At 57.2% G+C, this 22269-nt stretch overlaps 3 protein-coding genes and 1 non-coding gene across 20 annotated transcripts in view; 2 read left to right on the plus strand and 2 right to left on the minus strand.

Annotated features, from left to right (window-relative positions):
• Positions 1-22269, plus strand: part of LOC106490780 (zinc finger protein 850-like) — a 214217-nt gene that overhangs the window by 161167 nt on the left and 30781 nt on the right.
• Positions 1-22269, minus strand: part of LOC136994708 (zinc finger protein 208-like) — a 206892-nt gene that overhangs the window by 147033 nt on the left and 37590 nt on the right. Inside the window, 1 exon segment of the mRNA XM_067313673.1 lies at positions 1059-1064. Coding sequence (XP_067169774.1) covers positions 1059-1064 — 6 coding nt within the window.
• LOC106489074 (butyrophilin subfamily 1 member A1-like) overlaps positions 1-22269 on the plus strand; it is a 64064-nt gene that overhangs the window by 20320 nt on the left and 21475 nt on the right. For 10 of the 17 annotated variants that reach the window (XM_067313723.1, XM_067313727.1, XM_067313726.1 and 7 more), the window contains 2 exons: positions 6914-6934; positions 18132-18152. In XM_067313723.1, coding sequence (XP_067169824.1) covers positions 6914-6934; positions 18132-18152 — 42 coding nt within the window. Of the gene's footprint in view, positions 1-4123; positions 4406-4704; positions 4822-6913; positions 6935-7645; positions 7667-8074; positions 8096-8359; positions 8393-8712; positions 9566-13068; positions 13216-13344; positions 13510-13684; positions 13718-14765; positions 14883-15427; positions 15776-16655; positions 16938-17247; positions 17365-18131; positions 18153-22269 lie in introns of those variants that run through there. The other 7 variants (XM_067313729.1, XM_067313737.1, XM_067313735.1 and 4 more) reach the window with 7 other exon arrangements.
• Positions 12329-12410, minus strand: TRNAR-ACG (transfer RNA arginine (anticodon ACG)). The gene has a single exon. It is a non-coding gene; the product is annotated as a tRNA-Arg (tRNA).

A 22269-nucleotide genomic window follows, 5' to 3' on the forward strand; every position in this document is an offset into this window, starting at 1 on the left:
GGAAAGGGAGGGATGAACATGCACTGCGCAGGAGCAAACGTGGGGAAGTGGGATGAAAGAGGCTCGGGAGGCTTGACCTGCTCACCCTGCCGTGGGCCAGGTGTGCGCTGTGCTGGTGACGGCCCTGCTGCGGGAGCTGCCGGCAGAACGGGCGCTGTGTTCACACGGGCGCCGCTGTCCCACGTGCTGCCGCCGCGGCCACGCTGGTGCAACACGCCCCAACCTGCTGCTGCTGCTGCCGCCGCCGCTCTTCGCTGCCCGGCCATCGCCGCCCGCTTGGAATTGCCGCTGCCGGCGGCTCAGCACGGCCGCATCCTGCGCGGCCGCGGCGGGGGAGGCCCCAGGCAGCGCCGCGACGCTTTCGCTTTCGCTTTCGGGCTCGCTCCCGCTTCCGCTCGGGCGCAACAGTGGCGGCCGGGATTCGCCTGGCGACCGGTGACGACAGAGGCGCCACGCACCGCCATTGGCTGCCTCTTTCCGCCTTCGCGCCGCTCTCGGCACCCCGCAGCTCTTGGGCGGCGGCGCGGGGGCTGGTGGCGTCGCGGCTGGGGCCAGGCGAGATGGGCCCGGGGCGCCGGGTGCCCCTGCCCCTCCTCGGGCTGCTGCTGGCGGCCTTGGCGGCGCCGAGGGGCCGCTGCGGTGAGTGCGGGGCTGGAGCGGGCGGGGGGCCCGCAGAGCCTGGGTCGTGAGCCCTGGGAGCGGACGGGGCCCGGCCGGCGACGGGGTCGGCTCCTGGCCAGCGCGGCTGACGGCTCCGCTCGGTTCCAGAGCCGAAGAACAGCCTGCTCCTCCTCATCCTTGCGGTGCTGGCTGCTGTCCTCACCGTCATCGTGGCGGCTGCCGGCTTCGTGGTCCGGAAGAAGAGCTCAAGCAAGGGGCCGTCGGTCGGTCGGTGGGCGCTGGGCTGGCGGCGGGTGCGGAGCAGGGAGGAAGGTGAGACGCGGGGTGTGTGGGGTGCCGGGTGCTGGGCGAGGGAGGCGCGGGGAGCCGTGGGGTGGGAGCAGGGCTGTTCTGGAGGAGACGTGAGCCGTGCTGGGAACTGCGGCTTAGCCCCACACCGATTGCTGCCGGGGAGCGGCTTTTGCTGCTGCCTGCCTCGTCTTTGCAGGGAGAGCAGAGAAGGGCTACAAACCCGCAGCGGGTGAGTGAGTGGAGGCAGGCCTGTGGCCCGCCTGCCGCCGAGCAGCACCAGCGCGATCCGGTCTCCTCTTGTTGCTAGCAGGAGCGCTGGAGTTTCCCGGTCCAGACGGCCACGTAGAAAAGCTCCCTTCTCTCTTTAGAAGCAAAGAGCAGGGGTTTGGGTGGTGCAGTTTTGGAAAGGCTGCTCCTGCCCTGCGATCCCTCCTCCTGGCTTTGAGTGCCCCCGTCCTTTGCTCTTGCCCGCGGCCTGGGTGGTGGGGCTGGGCACTGGCTCAGTTCTGCGGCATCCGCCTGCCCCTGGGGGAGGCTGGTGAGGGAGTGTGGGGCAGTGTGTGGGGCTGCAGAGCTCGCCTGCACCCAGGGATCTTGCCAGGTAGCCGAGTGCAGTTCCATGTTGACCTTGAAGAACCGTTTCCTCCTTGGTCACGAGCTGCAATGGCCCTGCCCACGCTGCCGTTTCTGGTGGGGGAAAGGAGTGGTGTGTGTGGGGTGGGCGTTGTGCTGGGGTCCGGAGAAGGAAGGGAGACTTTGACTGTGGAAGGAAGTGTGAGAGTAAGGGAGGAAGCGGAGCTTGTGTAGGAGGCAGGGCCAGCGAGAGCCTGGGCTGTGGGGAGGGGTGAGCTGGGTGGTGGCCCAGAGGGCATGGTGGGCTCTGCGAGGCCCTGGGCAGCCCGGGCACCTTCCTCTGCCCGGGCAGCTCCCGCGTTTTTGTCCCCTGTGACACCACCTGTGTGAGACTGTTGCAGGGAGGCTCCCGGTCCATGACTGCAGCTCTGGGCTCTGCTACTCTCCTCCGCAGGCAGAAATGCAAGCTATGATGTTGCCCCCTTCCCTCCATGCAAGCCTCGTCTTGCTCCCTGCTCAGCCTGACTCGCCCCCTTGGCTGCCTGCTGCCACTTTGTGAAGTGAGGAGTTTGTGCTGGCTGGGTGTTCGTGGTGGGGATTTGGTGGGATTTCTGGAGTGTCTGTGCTGGAGAAGTGCTGTCCCTTGGCCTCAGCTGCCCCTCCATTCCCCTCATTTTTCCTTTCTCCTCCATCTTCTCCAGGTAGAGCCTCAGGGGAGATGCAGTTTCTCTTGGTCTCTGGCTGCTCCAGCCTCGCCAACCATCTGCGGGGCGTCCTGCGTTATCTTGTGACTCTCCATGTTCTCCATCTGGGATCAGGTAGGAATGCCGTGGCCCGTGTCGGGTGGTGCAGGGCTGACGTGGGCGTTGCCCAGCTGTGTCTGCCAGATGTGCGTCGCTGTGCCCAGGCACCTGTGGCAGTTGGGAGAGGGGAGGAGGTGTGAGGGAGGAGATGTGAGCCTGGAGCACAGCCCCGGTTGCGCTTCCATTTTCCCTCTTGTTCTTCTGTGGAGGCTATGCATTGGCTGGGCTAGATTTTCAGTCCTCTTCTTTAAGACCTTCTTGAACTGTATGTTTATGGAGAGTTCCTGCTCTGTGAACACGATCAGCAGGAGGTGGAAGCCCTTTACAGGCTGATGCCAACTCCGGAGGGGGGCGGGAGGATCTTTCCAGGAAACCTCCTTCTCCTTCACATCCTCCCACTCCCTTCCCGAGTTTCTCTAGTGTCTTTGCTTTTCCCTTCTGATGCTACAATGCCCGCACCCAACCACTTGCACAAAACTCATCCCCCTTTCATGCAGAACATTCAAGTCACGTCTGCAAAAGCTCAGCGTCTGTCTGCTTTTCCTCTGTGTCCTTGTCCATTTCACAGCGCAGCTGAAGGTGGTGGGACCTTACCACCCTCTCACTGCCACCGTGGGGCAGAGCATTGTGCTGCCCTGTCAGCTCTCCCCCAGCTTGAATGCTCAGAGCATGGCTGTCAGGTGGATTCGGCACCACATCTCTGAAACAGTGCATCATTACGAGGATGGAGAGGACCTGTTTGCAGAACAGATGAGAGAATATCAAGGGAGGACAGTGTTGTCTCATGATGGCCTCAGCAGAGGAAGCCTGGACTTGAACACTGACTGAACTGCACTGTTCAGCTGCACTGAACACTGGACACTGAATTCTCAGTGTCAGACCCTCCGATGATGGAACGTACATCTGCACTGTGGAAGGTGCTGCTGGTTATGCAGAAGCTATAATGCAACTGCAAGTGGCAGGTGTGTTGGTGGCTCATCTGCCATTTCCACCTTAGTTGCATTTCCATGCTGGTAGTTTTGGACAAGGCCACTAAGTACAGCTTAGTGAAAGGGGTATGAAAATGCTCCCCCAGGGAATGGGGGAATTGCCAATGCATCGAGGGAGTGGGTGCTCTATGGCTGAAAGAGAAGAGCCTTTGAAAGAGGAGGAGGCCAAGAGGCTCTTCCCTTCAGCATCTGAACCCATGCCCAGGAGGGAGCACCCGTCTTGCCTGAGCAGGGTTGTTGGTGGCCTGTGTGGGTGTTGCGTGGATGGGATAGAGTTGCTGGAATCTGCTGTGTCTCCAGGTGTCTTTTTCATGTGAGGCACTAGACACAGGCTGAAGCTTGAGAGAGGCTGCTGAGCAGTTGCTTTGGCACAGAGCCTGACTTGTGACCTGCGCAGAGGACTGAACCAAATTTCATGGCTGGAGTTGGGAGGAGAGCTCTTTCCAGGTCCAGCTATCTGGGATCTTTGTTTTGGGTTTGCTTTTTGTGCAATGGGAGACCTGACTCATTGCCAGGAAATGTCTGAGGTTAACTAAACAAGCGTGGGTGCTCAGCCAGGGCCTTGGGACGCTGACAGCTCATGAGCCCGGTCTTCCTCTGCTGTGGAGGATGACAGGAGATTTAAGGCTGCTGGCACTTTGTGCAGGGACCTGAAGGCGCTGATGCAATGGCGGGTGGTTCTTGTGTGCGTAGCGCCCTGTGTGTGTGAATGCCTGGCTCCGCAGCCCCTTCCGGACTTGGCTGGACAGGGATGTGGATGGTACCTACACAGAACATAGGAAAGTACTTCCCCTTTGACCTGGATGCTCTCGGTCCTTAACCCAGGATACCTCCTTTTCATCCCAGCCATAGGCTCTTCCCCGCTCGTTTCGCTGGAGGGTTACCAGGGCGGAGGGATCCAGGTGGTGTGTCGCTCGTCCGGCTGGTTCCCGGAGCCTGAGGTGCTGTGGAAGGATCCTGGGGGGCAGCGTCTGTCCTCGGTCTCTCAGAGACATTCCCACGACGAGCGGGGCCTGTTTGAAATACAACACAGCCTGAGTGTGACGGGGGAGGCAGACGGGGACTTGTCGTGTGTGGTGAGGAACAGCCGCCTTGGCCAAGAGAAGGAGTCGTCTCTGCACATATCAGGTGAGTTCCCTGCAGTGTCAGTCGGGGAGCGGGGGGAGAACGTCCCCTTAGGAGTGCTGTGGAGGAGAGATGAATGGCAGCGGTGGTGCTGAGCAATGAGAGAGAGAGAGAGGAGGTCAATGGAGAGGGACCCCATGGGACCAGCTGGAGCCCTCCTGTGCCCTGGAGCACAGCTGCACCCAGCTGCACTTTGCTGTATTTGGATTTTCTTTTTCCTTTTCTTTTTTGGTCATGTGGGAAACATGGGGTTTTCCTCAGGCCTTGAAGTGTAAAACGAGCCTTTCCTTTTGCTTTCTTAGCTCCCTTTTTCCATGATGCCCATCCCTGGAAGGTGGCTCTGGCAGTGATGCTGGTGGCTCTGTTAGTGCTGATACCTGGTTTAATTCTCTTCAGTGTTCGTCTGTTTAAGAAGACAGGTAAAATCCTGATGGGTCAAGGGAGGAACCATGTAGTTGGAAAGGGATGTTGTTTGGAGGGGTGAAGAGTGGAGGGGTGAGGCCGTGATGGAGCTGGAGACCCTGACCCACCTCTGCTAAGGTGCAAAGGGAGCTCCCCCCTGTGGGCATCACGGCTGTGTTTGCAGCATGCCTTCAGCGTGCGGAGAACCTGACTTGGGCTCCCGGCAGAAGGCAGGGGAACAAAGCTGGAGGAGAGGGAGCACAGCTTTGGACCAGGAGTTGTCAAAAAATGCCCCTTGTGCTGAGAGCTGCTCTAGCAGCGTCCCAGCTGAGTTTGCCAGCAGGCTGACACGGCAGGGGAGATGTTGCGTGTTGGTGTGCAGCCCGGAAAGCATGTGGCCAGGGTGGTGTGAGCGGCTCTTATGCTGCTATTGATGCACAAACCTTGCAAATACACCACACTCACTTGAATTCATCTTCATATACAGTTGTCCAAGAAAGGAGGGCGACTGGGCTTGTTCTGCTTCCATGTGTTGATTGTGAAGGAAGGAGGCAAAGTCTGATCCTGCACAGTTGTGAGCTGCTGCTGTGGAATAAGTAGGGAGAGGCTGAAGAGTGCGAGGGCTTAGTGGCTTGCGCATGTCTGTGCATTGCCCGTTCCCTGGGTATGGAAAGGGAAAGGGGGAAGACCACAGAGAGCAGGGCCTGCCCCTTCCCGAGTTGCTTGTGCTGCCAAAGGCAGGTCCCCTCCTAATCTCCTCTTCCTTCTGCTTTTCTATTTAGGAAAGCTGTCCAGAGTTCTGGGTGAGTTGTCTTTCTGCATTTCCACTTCTGAAACCTTTCCACAGTGTTGTGTGCTTGGGATGGAGACTGGCTTGATCCTTTTTCCATGTTGTCTGAGGAAACGATCTGGGTTACAACAAGGCCTGGCTGAGGATGGGGGTTGTTTGTGCCCATGGAGCAGAGGGGTGCAGTAGGCTTGGCACAGGGCATGTTCTGGGAGTGTCTGTGCATTAGCTGTTCCCTGGGTCTGGGGGGGACAAAGAAAATGAGGGGAGTAGTGGCATCCTCAGGATGCCTTCTCCTGTGGTTGTCCCTTGGGGATGGGAATCTCTGTGGGGCATGGCCTCTTCCTTTTCCTTTGCTTTTCCGAGAAAGAGTGCAGAGAGATGAGGGAGTCTTCTTCCTCCATAGCCAGTTCAAAAAGATTTCTAGAGCTGTGTACCTGGGATGGACACTCGCTTGTTGGTTTGGGTTATTGCCTGAGAGCTTGAAGAGTGCGAGGGCTTAGTGGCCTGCGCGTGTCTGTGCATTACCTGTTCCCTGGGTATGGGAAGGGAAAGGGGGGAAGAACGCAGAGAGCAGGACCTGCCCCTTCCAGCATTGCTTGTGCTGCCAAAGACAGGTCCCCTCCTAATCTCCTCTTCCTTCTGCTTTTCTTTGTAGACAAACTGTACAGAGGTCTGGGTGAGTCGTTGTTCTTCATTTCCACTTCTGAAACCTTTCCACAGTGTTGTGTGCTTGCGATGGACACTGCCTTGATGCTTTTTGTGTGTTGTCTGAAGAAATGATTTGGGTTACAAGAAGCCCTGGCTGGGGCAGGGGGTTGTGTGTGCCCATGGAGCAGAGGGGTGCAGTAGGCTGGTCCCAGGACATGTTCTGGGAGTGTCTGTGCATTAGCTGTTCCCTGGGAATGGGGGGAAAAATAAAATGAGGGGAGCACAGCCATCCACAGTGATGCCTTCTCCTGCGGATGTCCCTCGGGGATGGGAAGCTCTGTGGTGCATGGCCTCTTCCTTTCCCTTTGCTTTTCGGAGAAAGAGTGCAGAGAGATGAGGGAGTCTTCTTCCTTCATATCCAGTTCAAAATAACTTTCTAGAGCTGTGTGCCTGGGATGGACACTTTGTTGTTGGTTTTGGTTATTGCTTGAGAGCTTGAAGAGTGCGAGGGCTTAGTGGACTGTGCATGTCTGTGCATTGCCCGTTCCCTGGGTCCAGGAAGGGAAAGGAGGGAAGAACGCAGAGAGCAGGGCCTGCCCCTTCCAGAGTTGCTTGTGCTGCCAAAGGCAGGTCCTCTGCTAATCTCCTCTTCCTTCTGCTTTTCTTTGTAGAGGAACAGTCCAGAGTTCTGGGTGAGTTGTTTTTCTGCATTTCCACTTCTGAAACCTTTCCACAGTGTTGTGTCCTTGGGATGGAGACTGGCTTGATGCTTTTTGCGTGTTTTCTGAAGAGATGATTTGGGTTGAAACAGGCCCTGGTTGAGTGGGGGGGCGGTCTGTGCCCATGGATCAGAGGGGTGCAGTAGGCTGGTCCCAGGCCATGTTCTGGGAGTGTGTGTGCATTATGTTTTCCCTGGGTGTGGGGGAGAGAAATAAAATGAGGGGAGCACAGCCATCCGCAGTGATGCCTTCTCCTGCGGTTGTCCCTCGGGGATGGGAATCTCTGTGACTCATGGCCTCTTCCTTTTCCTTTGCTTTTCTGAGGAAGAGTGCAGAGAGATGAGGGAGTCTTCTTCCTCCAAATACAGTTCCAAAAGCTTTCTAGAGCTGTGTGCCTGGGATGGACGCTGGCTTGTTGGTTTGGGTTATTGCCTGGGAAAGGATTTGAGTTAAAGCTCAGGTTGTGCCTGAGGGCTGTTCATGTCCCCAGCACGGGGATGCAGCTGACTGGGATCAGAGCCTGCCCTGAGAGTGTTTGTGCATTGCCCGTTCCCTTGATATGGGGGAGAGATGCAAAATCCTCAGGGGGTCAGGACCATCCCCAGCGATGCCTTCTGCTGGGGTCGTATCTTGGGGATGGGAAGCTCCTCTGCTGATGACTCTTCATTTTCTTTTGCTTTTCAGAGGCAAAGACCACGGAGCTGAGTGAGTCTCTTTTTCCTGGTTCCACTTGTAAAACCCCTGCAAAAATCTCTTCCCTCCTGAATAGAGGTAGCTTCTCCTGACAGCTGTCCCAAGTTCAGTGCTTTCCAAGCAAGGTCTCAGTCTGTCAGCCTGATCCCCCAAAGCTCTGTCCTGAGTGAGGATGAACTCAGGAGTGTCTGGAAAGCCCTTGAGCTGGTTTTGCTGGGTGCTGCTGAGGGTCTGGGAGGAGGCAGGCTGGTACGGAGGCCTTCTGCAGGAGCACGCACTCTTTTCACATTAGCCAGCCCTCAAAACAGAAGCGGTTTTAGTGCAGAGCACCCACACCTGAGCTCTCTCCCTTCCTGAGGGAGCAGCCATGGCAGGAGAAGACCCTGCTCTGATCACATGTTGCTTTTGTTGTTTTTCCAGGAGAACAAGCTGCAGAACTGGGTGAGTCTCCCTGTGCCGCGAGCTCTGGGCACAGAGCCGAGCCCTTGCCCAGGCTCCAGGTGCTCAGCCCTTTCCCTCTTTGCCCGTCCTCTGCAGCAGTGCAGTGGCTGGGCCCTGGGGAAACCCCAGTGTGATGTGCAGGGAACTGTGGCCACCGCTGGGTGACCAGAACAGGGCTGGACCCTCTCTCCTGCCCATGTCCACAGTGTGGCCCTGCCTGGGGACAGGCCGTGTGTTGTAACCGGCTCTCATCTTTCCTTGCAGCATGGAGAAGACTAGTTCTGTCTATAGACAAAGGTAAAGCCATTTTGTTGTTTAATGCTCTGCCCGTTCTTTCCTCCCAGGGGTATCATGCTCTTTTTCTTTGTGTGCGTGGGGGGCAATGGGTCTGGGCAGTGCAGGGGCAGTGCTGGGCAGTCCCTGTCCTCAGGCAGTGCATGGCTGGGCAGAACTTGTACCTTGCACCATGAACTTGAGGGCCCCAGTCCTTGTTTCTCCTTGGTGGAAGGAGGTGCCGCATCTCCACCTCAGTGGGGCAGACCCTTCCCCAGAGAGGGGAAAGCCTGCCCAGGGCTGAGCCTCTGCCCCTGACACTCTGACTCTTCTTGTGCCTGCAGAGGAGGTTTCCCTGGATCCAGACACAGCTCATCGCCAGCTCATAATGTCTGAGGACTGCAGAAGCGTGAGATGGGGAGAGACATGGCAGGACCTTCCGGACTCAAAGAAGAGATTTGATTCTTCGTTCTGTGTGCTGGGCCGTGAGGGGTTCACTGGGGGGAGGCACTGGTGGGAGGTGGAGGGGGAGGTGGGTGCTGATTCCCACTGGGCTGTGGGGGTGGCCAGGGAGTCCTTGAGGAGGAAGGGACCGATTGAGACAAGCCTTGACAAAAGGGTCTGGGCTGTGCAGTACCAGAAGGGAACGTTTGAGGCTCTCGCATCCCCTCGAACCCCCTTGTCATTGTCCCCATTCCCCAAGAGGATCTGGGTGTGTCTGGACTGCACAGGAGGGCATGTGACATTTGTCAATGCTGATAACTGGGCCGAGATCTACAGGTTCCGGTCAACCTCATTGATTTGGAGGAGGATCCACCCTTGGTTTTGTGTGGAAAAAGGAGCAGTGTGGCTAGGCCCCAGGAACAGCACACCCACCCCACACACACCTTACCCCACCTCGTCTCCAGCCTCAGAGGCCTCCCGTCCTTCCCCAGATGCTCCTTCTGCTCCCCTCCTTGCTCCTGCAGGAGCAGATGGTCAGCTCAGCTCTGCCCAAACCCAGGGAGCAGGCAGTGGCTGAGGGGGACGGGCTTTTTGGGGCTCCATTCCTCGTCCTGGAGAAGGGAAGGAGGTTTGGGAGGCTGTGAGGAGGGTGAGAGGCCCTGGCTGAATTGCCCACGTGTCCTGGCCTCTCCCCTGCCCTGTGCTGCCTTTGCTGGGGCACAAACCCTGCTCTCGCCAATGGGCACCTCTCGGGGCTGCGCACGTGAGCCCAGGACGGAGCAGAGGCTCTGCCCCAGCTCTCCACCTTCCTCTCCCCTCCCTCACACTGGCCTTGCACCAGCAGTTCAATGGACTCTGCTGGCACGAGGTGCCCGGAGTCCCCCAGGTGCCTGGGTTTCCTTGACATGTGCTTGGAGCTGTATGGGGGGAGGGTGTGTGGGCTCTTGTTTCTCTCGCGCTGTGTCCTGCCAAGCTGCTGTTCAGCAGAACTGTGGTCAATAAAGGTTTGCACATGAACGTGGAGGCAAGGCAGTGGGGGCTCCCAGGTGCTTTTCTTTGTCATGGAATCTTTCCTTGCTGTGGAAGAGTTTTGCTACTGGAGCGAAGAAGATTTGGGAGCCGGAGGCAGCTGTTCTCACCGGGTGCTGCCACCACCAGGCTCCAGGGCTGCGTGCACCTGCTAGGGCTGGTGTCCCTGGCGTGGCTCTGCTGCTGCCTGTACCTTTCAGGCTGGATATGGACCCTTCACCACCTTTAGGAGTGGGTACCAGTCCCCCTGCGCCTTTGGGGTTGGATATGGACCTTCTGTCACCTTTTGCAATGGGTACCAGTCTGCCTGCACCTTTGGGGCTGGATACGGACACTCCGTCACCTTTTGGGGTGGGTAGAGGCCTCCCTGCACTGGCCTGAGTTGCGTATGGGCCCCTCCTGCTCGGGGAAGGGACAGTGGAGACAGCAGGGGACATGTCGCCACCAGCGCTGTGAGGTCCTTAACGAGGGCAGGTGACAGGGCAAACAGTTCTCCATCACCTTTAACATTCTACTTAATTCTTACATGTTGATAACGTCTCCTTATAGCCATGCTATCAACATAAGTATTACTTCTTTAAGTAGCCAGCTAGCAGACTAGCCCCTTGCTCTCTCACTGTCCAGTTCTGCCCAGTCTCTCCTCTTTCTCACTTCATTTTCCAATGATCAAATATTCATGACATGAGCTGTCTGCCCATGAGAGGTTAATGGGCAGACAGGGACAGGCTGGAGCGAGCCCAGCAGCGGCCACTGAGCTCGTGGGGCTTTGTCCAGCACGGAGAGGAAACAGCAAAGTGGGATTGAATCGCTCTCTGCCACTGCCTAATGGGGTTGTAGAGCAGCTGGAGCCAGGCTTTTGGAGGTACCCAGCAACAGGGTGAAAGGCAACGGGCAGAATTTGCAAGACGGGAAATTCTGATTAAATGTAAGGGAGGAAATAATCCCCTTCAACCTGAGGATGGTCAAATATGGGGACAGAGGCATGGGAGATCTCCGTCTTTGGAGATATTTAGATCTTGGTGGGACACAGAACTGAGCAACCTGATCTAGGCTTGAAGGCAGAACACTTGTCTTAGTCAAAGAGATTTTTTCCTCCTGGCATTGGTGGCTAGGAAGCAGTTCACATCTTGATTTTGTGTTCCTTTGGGATGCTTGGAAAAGTATCAACTGTTTCTTTGCAGTAGATACCCTGTATCTACCATACAACCGAGCCTGGATACTTTGTGTTCCTCTGTTTCCAATAAAACCAGTGAACCCAGTGGGAGTGGGAAAGTAAATATGTGGAAACCAGCATTTAAAAATAAGCTTTTGCAAGAACAAAAGTCATCCTAGGGAGGTCCAAATTTCCAGCACAAGCTGACTTCCGTTTCAAAGAAGACTTCCCTTCAGAAGCACTCTCTGCTCTTTCATTATTTCCCTGCCTTTGATTTTAGAGACATTTTTCCCGGAAGGAAGTTTAGCAAGTGCCTTGCTGATTTGCTTGTGGTGAGACATGGACCATGCAAGATTTGGGAAAGGAGAAGTGATGGCAAAATACCTTAGTCGCAGTTTACAATGACTGAGGTTGTGTTCCATTTTTTTCTTCTTTGCTTCTTGAAGTGTCATCCATAACTGATTCTGTGTGTAGTTGGAACAAGCCCAAACTGCAGGTCAAATCTTGAGGACGCAGTGCATTTCTTCTTGCAAGTTCAAATTCTGCTGGGACACCGCTTAATCGTCCCTCAGGGCCAAAACCTCTGGCTGTGACACTGGGACTCTGTGCGCCTGTGAGAGGGAGCCCCGGACTGTCTGCAGGGATCTCCTGGAGACACGCATGGACCTCCCAAGGCTGGGCAGGAATGCAGGAGCATGTGTCTGTGCTGAGACTCTGCCTCCTGGTCTTCCCACGGCCCTTCCCCCTCAACTACTCTGCTTGTGATCACAGCACCCAAGCGGTGGAAATTCTCCTCAACTCTGAGGCAGGCGAGGTCTCATTTTACAACCTCACCGACAGGTCCCACCTCTTCGCTTTCACCAGCAGCTTCTCAGAGCCGCTGCATCCTTATTTCAACCTTGCCATCAATAAAGGGGGGCAGAACGCAACTCCCCTGACCATCTGCCCCATCCCAGCTCGACCCTGAGGTCCTGTCAAGGACAGCGATGGGCACAGCTTGAACAGTCTCCTCCGTGCTGGGCAAAATTTGTTTCTCGTCCTCCAGAGCATTCACTGGATTTCAACTTCTGCCCCTTGGGAGAGGCATAGCCTTGCACTGCATGCCACTTGGAAGAGTCTAGACTGGCTCTTTCTCCACTCCATCCCTGGATTCACTGCTCCAGTCTAGTCTGTCTGTGGTTCATGTGCTGGGCAGCAGCCCAGAGCTGGACACAGCCTCTACTCCAGATGTGGTCTCCTCACACTGTACTCCAGATGTGGCATTGACCAGCACTGCACAGAGAGAAGAAGCAACTCCATGCCTCCAGCTGCCTCTCAAGGGCCTAAAAGGGACCTGGCAGTGGTGGGATTCAAACCCACGCCTCCAAAGAGACTGGAGCCGTAATCCAATGCCTTAGACTGCTCAGCCACACTACCCTGGTGAGGGAGGCTTTCCTTGCTACGGAATACAACGCCAAGGAAAGCCGGGGGATTGCACCAAACTTACTCTGGGATCTTTTAAGGGGATTGCAGGAAAGGGCAGAGCTGATGAGGGGATGTTTAGGGGAAGGACCAAAGGTGGGGAAAGGGAGGGATCAACATGCACTGCGCAGGAGCAAACATGGGGGAAATGGGAGGGAAGTGGGATGAAAGAGGCTTGGGAGGCTTGAGCTGCTCTCCCTGCCTTGGGCCAGGTGTGCGCTGTGCTGGTGACGGCCCTGCTGCGGGAGCTGCTGGCAGAACGGACGCTGCGTTCACACGGGCGCCGCTCTCCCACGCGCTGCCGCCGCGGCCGCGCTGGCGCAACACGCCCCAACCTGCTGCTGCTGCCGCTGCCGCTGCTGCTGCCGCTCTTCCCTGCCCGGCCATCGCCTCCCGCTTGGAATTGCCGCTGCCGGCCACTCAGCGAGGTCGGATCCTGCGCGGCCGCGGCGGGGGAGGCCCCGGGCAGCGCCGCGACGCTTTCGCTTTCGCTTTCGGGCTCGCTCCCGCTTCCGCTCGGGCGCAACCGTGGCGGCCGGGATTCGCCTGGCGACCGGTGACGACAGAGGCAACCCGCCCCGCCATTGGCTGCCTCTTTCCGCCTTCGCGCTGCTCTCGGCACCCCGCAGCTCTTGGGCGGCGGCGCGGGGGCTGGTGGCGGCGCGGCTGGGGCCAGGCGAGATGGGCCCGGGGCGCCGGGTGCCCCTGCCCCTCCTCGGGCTGCTGCTGGCGGCCTTGGCGGCGCCGAGGGGCCGCTGCGGTGAGTGCGGGGCTGGAGCGGGCGGGGGGCCCGCAGAGCCTGGGTCGTGAGCCCTGGGAGCGGACGGGGCCCGGCCGGCGACGGGGTCGGCTCCTGGCCAGCGCGGCTGACGGCTCCGCTCGGTTCCAGAGCCGAAGAACAGCCTGCTCCTCCTCATCCTTGCGGTGCTGGCTGCTGTCCTCACTGCCATCGTGGTGGCTGCCGGCTTCGTGGTCCGGAAGAAGAGCTCAAGCAAGGGGCCGTCGGTCGGTCGGTGGGCGCTGGGCTGGCGGCGGGTGCGGAGCAGGGAGGAAGGTGAGACGCGGGGTGTGTGGGGTGCCAGGTGCTGGGCGAGGGAGGCGCGGGGAGCCGTGGTGTGGGAGCAGGGCTGTTCTGGAGGACACGTGAGCCGTGCTGGGAACTGTGGCTTAGCCCCTTGCCGATGGGTGCCGGGGAGCGGCTTTTGCTGCTGCCTGCCTCGTCTTTGCAGGGAGAGCAGAGAAGGGCTACAAACCCTCAGCGGGTGAGTGAGTGGAGGCAGGCCCGTGGCCCGCCTGCCGCCGAGCAGCACTGGCGTGATCCAGTCTCCTCTTGTTCCTAGCAGCAGTGCTGGAGTTTCCCGGTCCAGACGGCTGCGTAGAAAAGCTGCTTTCTCTCTTTAGAAGCAAAGAGCAGCATTTTGGGTGGTGCAGTTTTGGAAAGGCTGCTCCTGCCCTGCTGGCCTGGCTCCTGGCTTTGAGTGCCCCTGTCCTTTGCTCTTGCCTGTGGCCTGGGTGGTGGGACTGAGCACTGGCTCAGCTCTGTGGCATCCCCCTGCCCCCGGGGGGAGGCTGATGAGGGAGCGTGGGGCAGTGTGTGGGGCTGCAGAGCTCGCCTGCACCTGGGGATCCTGCCAGGTAGCTGGGTGCAGTTCCATGTTGAACTTGAAGGACTGTTTCCTCCTTGGTCAGGAGTTGCAATGGCCCTGCCCACGCTGCCGTTTCTGGTGGGGGAAAGGAGTGGGGTGTGTGGGGTGGGCGTTGTGCTGGGGTCCGGATAAGGAAGGGAGACTTTGACTGTGGAAGGAAGTGTGAGAGTAAGGGAGGAAGCGGAGCATGTGTAGGAGGCAGGGCCAGCGAGAGCCTGGGCTGTGGGGAGGGGTGAGCTGGGTGGTGGCCCGGAGGGCATGGTGGGCTCTGCGAGGCCCTGGGCAGCCTGGGCACCTTCCTCTGCCCAGGCAGCTCCTGGGTTGCTGTCCCCTGCGACACCACCTGTGTGAGACTGTTGCAGGGAGGCTCCTGGTCCACGACTGCAGCTCTGGGCTCTGCTACTCTCCTCCCCAGGCAGAAATGCAAGCCATGACGTTGCCCCCTTCCCTCCATGCAAGCCTCATCTTGCTCCCTGCTCAGCCTGACTCGCCCCCTTGGCTGCATGCTGCCACTTTGTGAAGTGAGGAGTTTGTGTTGGCTGTGTGTTCGTGGTGGGGATTTGGTGGGATTTCTGGAGTGTCTGTGTCCTGGAGAAGTGCTGTCCCTTGGCCCCAGCTATCCCTCCGTTCCTCTCATTTTTCCTTTCCCCTCCGTCTTCTCCAGGTAGAGCCTCAGGGGAGATGCAGTTTCTCTTGGGCTCTGGCTGCTCCAGCCTCACCAACCATCTGCGGGGCATCCTGCGTTATCTTGTGACTCTCCATGTTCTCCATCTGGGATCAGGTAGGAATGTCGTGGCCCGTGTCGGGTGGTGCAGGGCTGACATGGGTGTTGCCCAGCTGTGTCTGCCAGATGTGCGTCGCTGTGCCCAGGCACCTGTGGCAATTGGGAGAGGGGAGGAGGTGGGAGGGAGGAGATGTGAGCCTGGAGCACAGCCCTGGTTGTGGTTCCATTTTCCCTCTTGTTCTTCTGTGGAGGCTATGTATTGGCTGGGCTACATTTTCAGTCCTCTTCTTTAAGACCTTCTTGAACTATATGTTTATGGAGAGTTCCCGCTCTGAACATGATCAGGAGGAGGTGGAAGCCCTTTCCAGGCTGATGCCAACTCCAGAGGGGGTGGAGGATCTTTCCAGGAAACCTCCTTCTCCTTCACGTCCTCCCACTCCCTCCTCGAGTTTCTCTAGTGTCTTTGCTTTTCCCTTCTGATGCTACAATGCCCCCACCCAACCACTCGCACAAAACTCATCCTCCTTTCATGCAGAGCATTCAAGTCACGTACGCAAGAGCTCAGTGTCTGGTTTTCCTCTGTGTCTTTCTCCATTTCACAGCGCAGCTGAAGGTGGTGGGACCAGGCCACCCTCTCACTGCCACTGTGGGGCAGAGCATTGTGCTGCCCTGTCAGCTCTCCCCCAGCTTGAATGCTCAGAGCATGGCTGTCAGGTGGATCCGGCACCCCATCTCTGAAACAGTTCATCATTACCGGGATGGAGAGGACCTGTTTGTGGAACAGATGAGAGAATATGAAGGGAGGACAGAGTTGTCCCATGATGGCCTCATCAGGGGAAGCCTGGACTTGCTAATTGCCAGTGTCAGACCCTCCGATGATGGAACGTACGTCTGCACTGTTGAAGGTGCTGCTGGCTATGCAGAAGCTACAGTGGAACTGGAAGTGGCAGGTGTGTTGGTGGCTCAGCTGCCATTTCCACCTTAGCTGCATTTCCATGATGGTAGTTTTGGACAAGGCCACTAAGTACAGCTTACTCAAAGGGGTAGGAAAATGCTCCCCCAGGGAATGGGGGACTTGCCAATGCATCGAGGGAATGGGTGCTCTATGGGTGAAAGAGAAAAGCCTTTGAAAGAGGAGGAGGCCAAGAGGGCTCTTCCCTTGAGCATCTGAACCCATGCCCATGAGGGAGCACCTGTCTTGCATGAGCAGGGTCATTGGAGGCCTGTGTGGGTGGTTGCATGGATGGGATTGTATTGCTGGAATCTGCTGTGTCTCCGGGTGTCTTTTTATGGTGTTGTGAGGCACTGGACACAGGCTGAAGCTTGAGAGAGGCTGCTGAGCAGGTGCTTTGGCACAGAGCCTGACTTGTGACCTGCGCAGAGGATTGAACCACATTTCATGGCTGGAGTTGGGAGGAGAGCTCTTTCTAGGTCCAGCTATCTGGGATCTTTGTTTTGGGTTTGCTTTTTGTGCAATGGGAGACCTGACTCATTGCCAGGAAATGTCCGGGGTTAATTAAACAAGTGTGGGTGCTCAGAGAGGGCCTTGGGACGCTGACAGCTCATGAGCCCGGTCTTCCTCTGCTGTGGAGGATGACTGGAGCTTTAGGGCTGCTGGCACTTTGTGCAGGGACCTGAAGGTGCTGATGCAACGGCGGGTGGTTCTTGTGTGCGTAGCGCCCTGGGTGTGTGAATGCCTGGTCCCGCAGCCCCTTTCGGACTTGGCTGGACGGGGATGTGGATGGTGTCTACACAGAGCATAGGAAAGTACTTCCCCTTTGAACCAGATGCTCTCAGTGCTCAACCCAGGATACCTCCTTTTCATCTCAGCCATAGGCTCTTCCCCGCTCGTCTCACTGGAGGGTTACCAGGGCGGAGGGATTGAGGTGGTGTGTCGATCGTCCGGCTGGTTCCCGGAGCCTGAGGTGCTGTGGAAGGATCCTGGGGGGCAGCGTCTGCCCTCGGTCTCTCAGAGACGTTCCCGCAACGAGCAGGGCCTGTTTGAAATCCAGCACAGGCTGAGTGTGATGGGGGAGGCAGACGGGGACTTGTCGTGTGTGGTGAGGAACAGCCGCCTTGGCCAAGAGAAGGAGTCATCTCTGCACATATCAGGTGAGTTCCCTGCAGTGTCACTCGGGGAGCAGGGGGAGAACGTCCCCTTCGGAGCTGTGTGGAGGGGAGATGAATGGCAGCGGTGGTGCTGAGTGGTGAGAGAGAGAGAGAGAGAGAGGAGGTCAATGGAGAGGGACCCCGTGGGAACAGCTGGAGCCCTCCTCTGCCCTGGAGCACAGCTGCACCCAGCTGTGCTTTTCTGTATTTGGGTTTTCTTTTTTCTTTCTTTTTTCTTTTCAGTCATGTGGGAAACATGGGGTTTTCCTCAGGCCTTGAAGTGTAAAACGAGCCTTTCCTTTTGCTTTCTTAGCTCCCTTTTTCCATGATGCCCATCCCTGGAAGGTGGCTCTGGCAGTGATGCTGGTGGCTCTGTTAGTGCTGATACTTGGTTTAATTCTCTTCAGTGTTCATCTGTTTAAGAAGACAGGTAAAATCCTGATGGGTCAAGGGAGGAACCATCTAGATGGAAAGGGATGTTGTTTGGAGGGGTGAAGAGCAGAGGGGTGAGGCCACGACGGAGCTGTAGGCCCTGACCCACCTCTGCTAAGGTGCAAAGGGAGCTCGCCCCTGTGGGCATCATGGCTGTGTTTGCAGCATGCCTTCAGCGTGCTGAGACCCCGACTTGGGCTCCCGGCAGAAGGCAGGGGGACAAAGCGGGAGGAGAGGGAGCACAGCTTTGGGGCAGGAGCTGTGGGAAAATGCCCCTTGTGCTGAGAGCTGCTCTAGCAGCGTCCCAGCTGAGTTTGCCAGCAGGCTGACACGGCAGGGGAGATGTTGCGTGTTGGTGTGCAGGCTGGGAAAGCACGTGGCCAAGGTGCCGTGAGCGGCTCTTATGCTGCTATTGATGCGCAAACCTTGCAAATACACCACACTCACTTGAATTCATCTTCATATACATTTGTCCAAGAAAGGAGGGTGACTGGGTTTGTTCTGCTTCTGTGTATTGATTGTGAAGGAAAGAGGCTAAGTCTGATCCTGCACAGTTGTGATCTGCTGCTGTGGAATAAGTAGGGAGAGCTTGAAGAGTGCGAGGGCTTAGTGGCCTGCACATGTCTGTGCATTGCCTGTTCCCTGGGTCCGGGAAGGGAAAGGGGGGAAGAATGCAGAGAGCAGGGCCTGCCCCTTCCAGAGTTGCTTGTGCTGCCAAAGGCAGGTCCCCTGCTAATCTCCTCTTCCTTCTGCTTTTCTTTGTAGAGGAACAGTCCAGAGTTCTGGGTGAGTCGTCTTTCTGCATTTCCACTTCTGAAACCTTTCCATAGTGTTGTGTCCTTTGGGTGGAGACTGGCTTGATGGTTTTTGCATCCTGTCTGAAGAAATGATTTAGTTGAAAACAAGCCCTGGTTGAGCCAGGGGGTTGTGTGCGCCCATGGAGCACAGGTGTGCAGTAGGCTGGTCCCAGGGCATGTTGTGGGAGTGTCTGTGCATGAGCTGTTCCCTGGGTCTGGAGGAGAGAAATAAAAGGAGGGGAGCACAGCCATCCCCAGGGATGCCTTCTCCTGTGGTTGTCCCTCGGGGATGGGAAGCTCAGGTTGAGCCTGAGGGTTTTCCATTTCCCCAGCATGGGGATGCAGCAGGCTGGGATCAGGGCTGCCCTGGGAGTGTCTGTGCGTTGCCCATTCCTGGGTATGGGGGAGAGAGGCAAAATCCTCAGGGGGTCAGAACCATCCCCAGCAATGCCTTCTCCTGGGGTCGTATCTTGGGGATGGGAAGCTCCTCTGCTGATGACTCTTCATTCTCTTTTGCTTTTCAGAGGCAAAGACCACGGAGCTGAGTGAGTCTCTTTTTCCTGGTTCCACTTGTAAAACCCCTGCAAAAATCTCTTCCCTCCTGAATAGAGGTAGCTTCTCCTGATGGTTGTCCCAAGTTCAGTGCTTTCCAAGCAAGGTCTCAATCTGTCAGACGGAGCCCCCAAAGCTCTGTCCTGAGTGAGGAGGAACTCAGGAGTGTCTGGGAAGCCCTTGAGCTGGTTTTGCTGGCTGCTGCTGAGGGTCTGGGAGGAGGCAGGCTGGTACGGAGGCCTTCTGCAGGAGCACGCACTCTTTTCACATTAGCCAGCCCTCAAAACAGAAGGGATTTTAGTGCACAGCACCCACACCTGAGCTCTCTCCTGTTCTGAGGGAGCAGCCATGGCAGGAGAAGACCCTGCTCTGATCACATGTTGCTTTTGGTGTTTTTCCAGGAGAACAAGCTGCCGAACTGGATGAGTCTCCCCTCCCTGTGAGCTCTGGGCACAGAGCCGAGCCCTTGCCCAGGCTCCGGGTGCTCATCCCTTTCCCTCTTTGCCCGTCCTCTGCAGCAGTGCAGTGGCTGGGCCCTGGGGAAACCCCAGTGTGATGTGCAGGGAACTGTGGCCACTGCTGGGTGACCAGAACAGGGCTGGACCCTCTCCCCTGCCCATGTCCACAGTGTGTCCCTGCCTGGGGACAGGCTGTGTGTTGTAACCGCCTCGCGTCTTTCTTTGCAGTGTGGAGAAGACTCATTTTGCCTATAGAGAAAGGTAAATCCATTTTGTTGTTTAATCCTCTGCCTGTTCTTTCCTCCCAGGGGTATCACGCTCTTTTTCTTTGTGTGCCTGGGGGGCAATGGTTCTGGGCAGTGCAGGGGCAGTGCTGGGCAGTCCCTGTCCTCGGGCAGTGCATGGCTGGGCAGAACTTGTACCTTGCACCATGAACTTGAGGGCCCCAGTCCTTGTTTCTCCTTGGTGGAAGGAGGTGCTGCGTCTCCACCTCAGTGGGGCAAATCCTTCCCCAAAGAGGGGAAACTCTGCCCAGGGCTGAGGCTCTGCCCCTGACACTCTGACTCTTCTTGTGCCTGCAGAGGAGGTTTCCCTGGATCCAGACACAGCTCATCCCCAGCTCGTCCTGTCTGAGGACTGCAGAAGCGTGAGATGGGGAGAGACACAGCAGGACCTTCCGAACTCTCACGAGAGATTTGATTCTTCGTTCTGTGTGCTGGGCCGTGAGGGGTTCATTAAGGGGAGGCACTGGTGGGAGGTGGAGGGGGAGGTGGGTGCTGATTCCCACTGGGCTGTGGGGGTGGCCATGGAGTCCTTGAGGACGAAGGGACCGATTGAGCCGAGCCCTGAGGAAGGGATCTGGGCTGTGCAGTACCGGAAAGGAAAGTTTGAGGCTCTCACATCCCCTCCCACCCCCTTGTCCTTGTCCCCAGTCCCCAAGAGGATCTGGGTGTGTCTGGACTGCACAGGAGGGCACGTGACATTTGTCAGTGCTGATAACTGGGCCGAGATCTACAGGTTCCGGTCAGCCTCATTGTTCTGGGAGATGATCCGCCCTTGGTTTTGTGTGGAAAAAGGATCGGTGTGGCTGGGCCCCAGGAACAGCACCCCCCCCACACACACACCTCACCCCACCTCATCCCCAGCCTCAGAGGCCTCCCGTCCTTCCCCAGATGCTCCTTCTGCTCCCCTCCTTGCTCCTGCAGGAGCAGATGGTCAGCTCAGCTCTGCCCAAACCCAGGGAGCAGGCAGTGACTGAGGGGGACAGGGGCTCTTTGGGTCTCCATTCCTCGTCCTGGAGAAGGGAAGGAGGTTTGGGAGGCTGTGAGGAGGGTGAGAGGCCCTGCCTGAATCCTCCAGGTGTCCTGGCCTCTCCCCTGCCCTGTGCTGCCTTTGCTGGGGCACAAACCCTGCTCTCGCCAATGGGCACCTCTCGGGGCCGTGCGTGTGAGCCCAGGAAGGAGCAGAGGCTCTGCCCCGGCTCTCCACCTTCCTCTCCCCTCCCTCACACTGGCCTTGCACCAGCAGTTCCATGGACTCTGCTGGCACGAGGTGCCCGGAGTCCCCCAGGTGCCTGGGTTTCCTTGACATGTGCTTGGAGGTGAATGGGGGGAGGGTGTCTGGGCTCTTGTTTCTCTTGCGCTGTGTCCGCCAAGCTGCTGTTCAGCAGAACTGTGGTCAATAAAGGTTTGCACACGAACGTGGAGGTGAGGCAGTGGGGGCTGCCAGGTGCTTTTCTTTGTCCTGGAATCTTTCCTTGCTGTGGAAGAGTTTTGCAACTGGAGTGAAGAAGATTTGGGAGCTGGAGTGGGCACCCCTGCTGCTGGGCTGGATACAGACCGTCCAGCACCTTTTGGGGTGGCTCCGGGTCCCCCTGCACCTTTGGGGCTGGATATGGACCCTCTGACACCTTTTGGGGTGGGTACAGGCCTCCCTGCACTGGCCTGGGTTGGGTATGGGCCCCTCCTGCTCTGGGAACGGACAGTGGATAGAGCAGGGGACATGTCACCCCCAGCACTGTGAGGTCCCTAACGAGGGCAGGTGACAGGGCAAACAGTTCTCCATCACCTTTAACATTCTACTTAATTCTTACATGTTGATAACGTCTCCTTATAGCCATGCTATCAGCACAAGTATTACTTCTTTAAGTAGCCAACTAGCAGACTAGCCCCTTGCTCTCTCACTGTCCAGTTCTGCCCAGTCTCTCTTCTTTCTCACTTCATTTTCTAATGATCAAATATTCATTACATGAGCTGTCTGCCCATGAGAGGTTAATGGGCAGGAAGGGACAGGCTGGAGCGAGCCCAGCAGTGGCCACCAAGCTGGTGGGGCTGGAGGTCCGGATGGATGGGCAGAGGCTGAGGGTGGTGGCTTTGTCCAGCATGGAGAGGAGACAGCAAAGGGGGATTGAATCGCTGTCTGCCACTGCCTAATGGGGTTGTAGAGCAGCCGGAGCCAGGCTTTTGGAGGTACCCAGCAACAGGGTGAAAGGCAACAGGCAGAATTTGCAAGATGGGAAATTCTGATTAAATATAAGGGAGGAAACTCCCCCCCTTCATCCTGAGGATGGTCAAACATGGGGACAGAGGCATGGGAGATCTCTGTCTTTGGAGATATTTAGATCTTGGTGGGACACAGAACTGAGTAACCTGATCTGGGCTTGAAGGCAAAAGACTTGTCCTAGACAAATAGATTTTTTTCCTCCTGGCGTTGGTGGCTAGGAAGCAGTTTATATCTTGATTTCATGCTCCTTTGGGATGCTTGGAAAAGTATCAGCTGTTTCTTTGCAGTAGATACCCTGTATCTACCATACAACAACGTCCTGAAAGACCAGAAAAGAGATGGCTACTGTGAAACTGGCTCAGGTAGACAACTGTCCAGGGACAGGAAACACCTGGGTTATGGAGATGTAAGACAACCCCAAGCGATTTGATGTTTGTGCCTGTGTCCTGGGCCGTGAGCAATTTGCGGGCAGGAGACACTACTGGGAGGTGCAGGTACAGGGCCAGAACAGTAGGACCCTGGGCATGTGCAGGGAATCTGTGTGGAGGAAGGGACCTATCGAAGTCTCATCCAAGGATGGGTAGTGGGCTGTGT

The sequence above is a fragment of the Apteryx mantelli genome, chromosome 32 (genome assembly GCF_036417845.1).
Source record: "Apteryx mantelli isolate bAptMan1 chromosome 32, bAptMan1.hap1, whole genome shotgun sequence".
NCBI lineage: Eukaryota > Metazoa > Chordata > Aves > Apterygiformes > Apterygidae > Apteryx > Apteryx mantelli.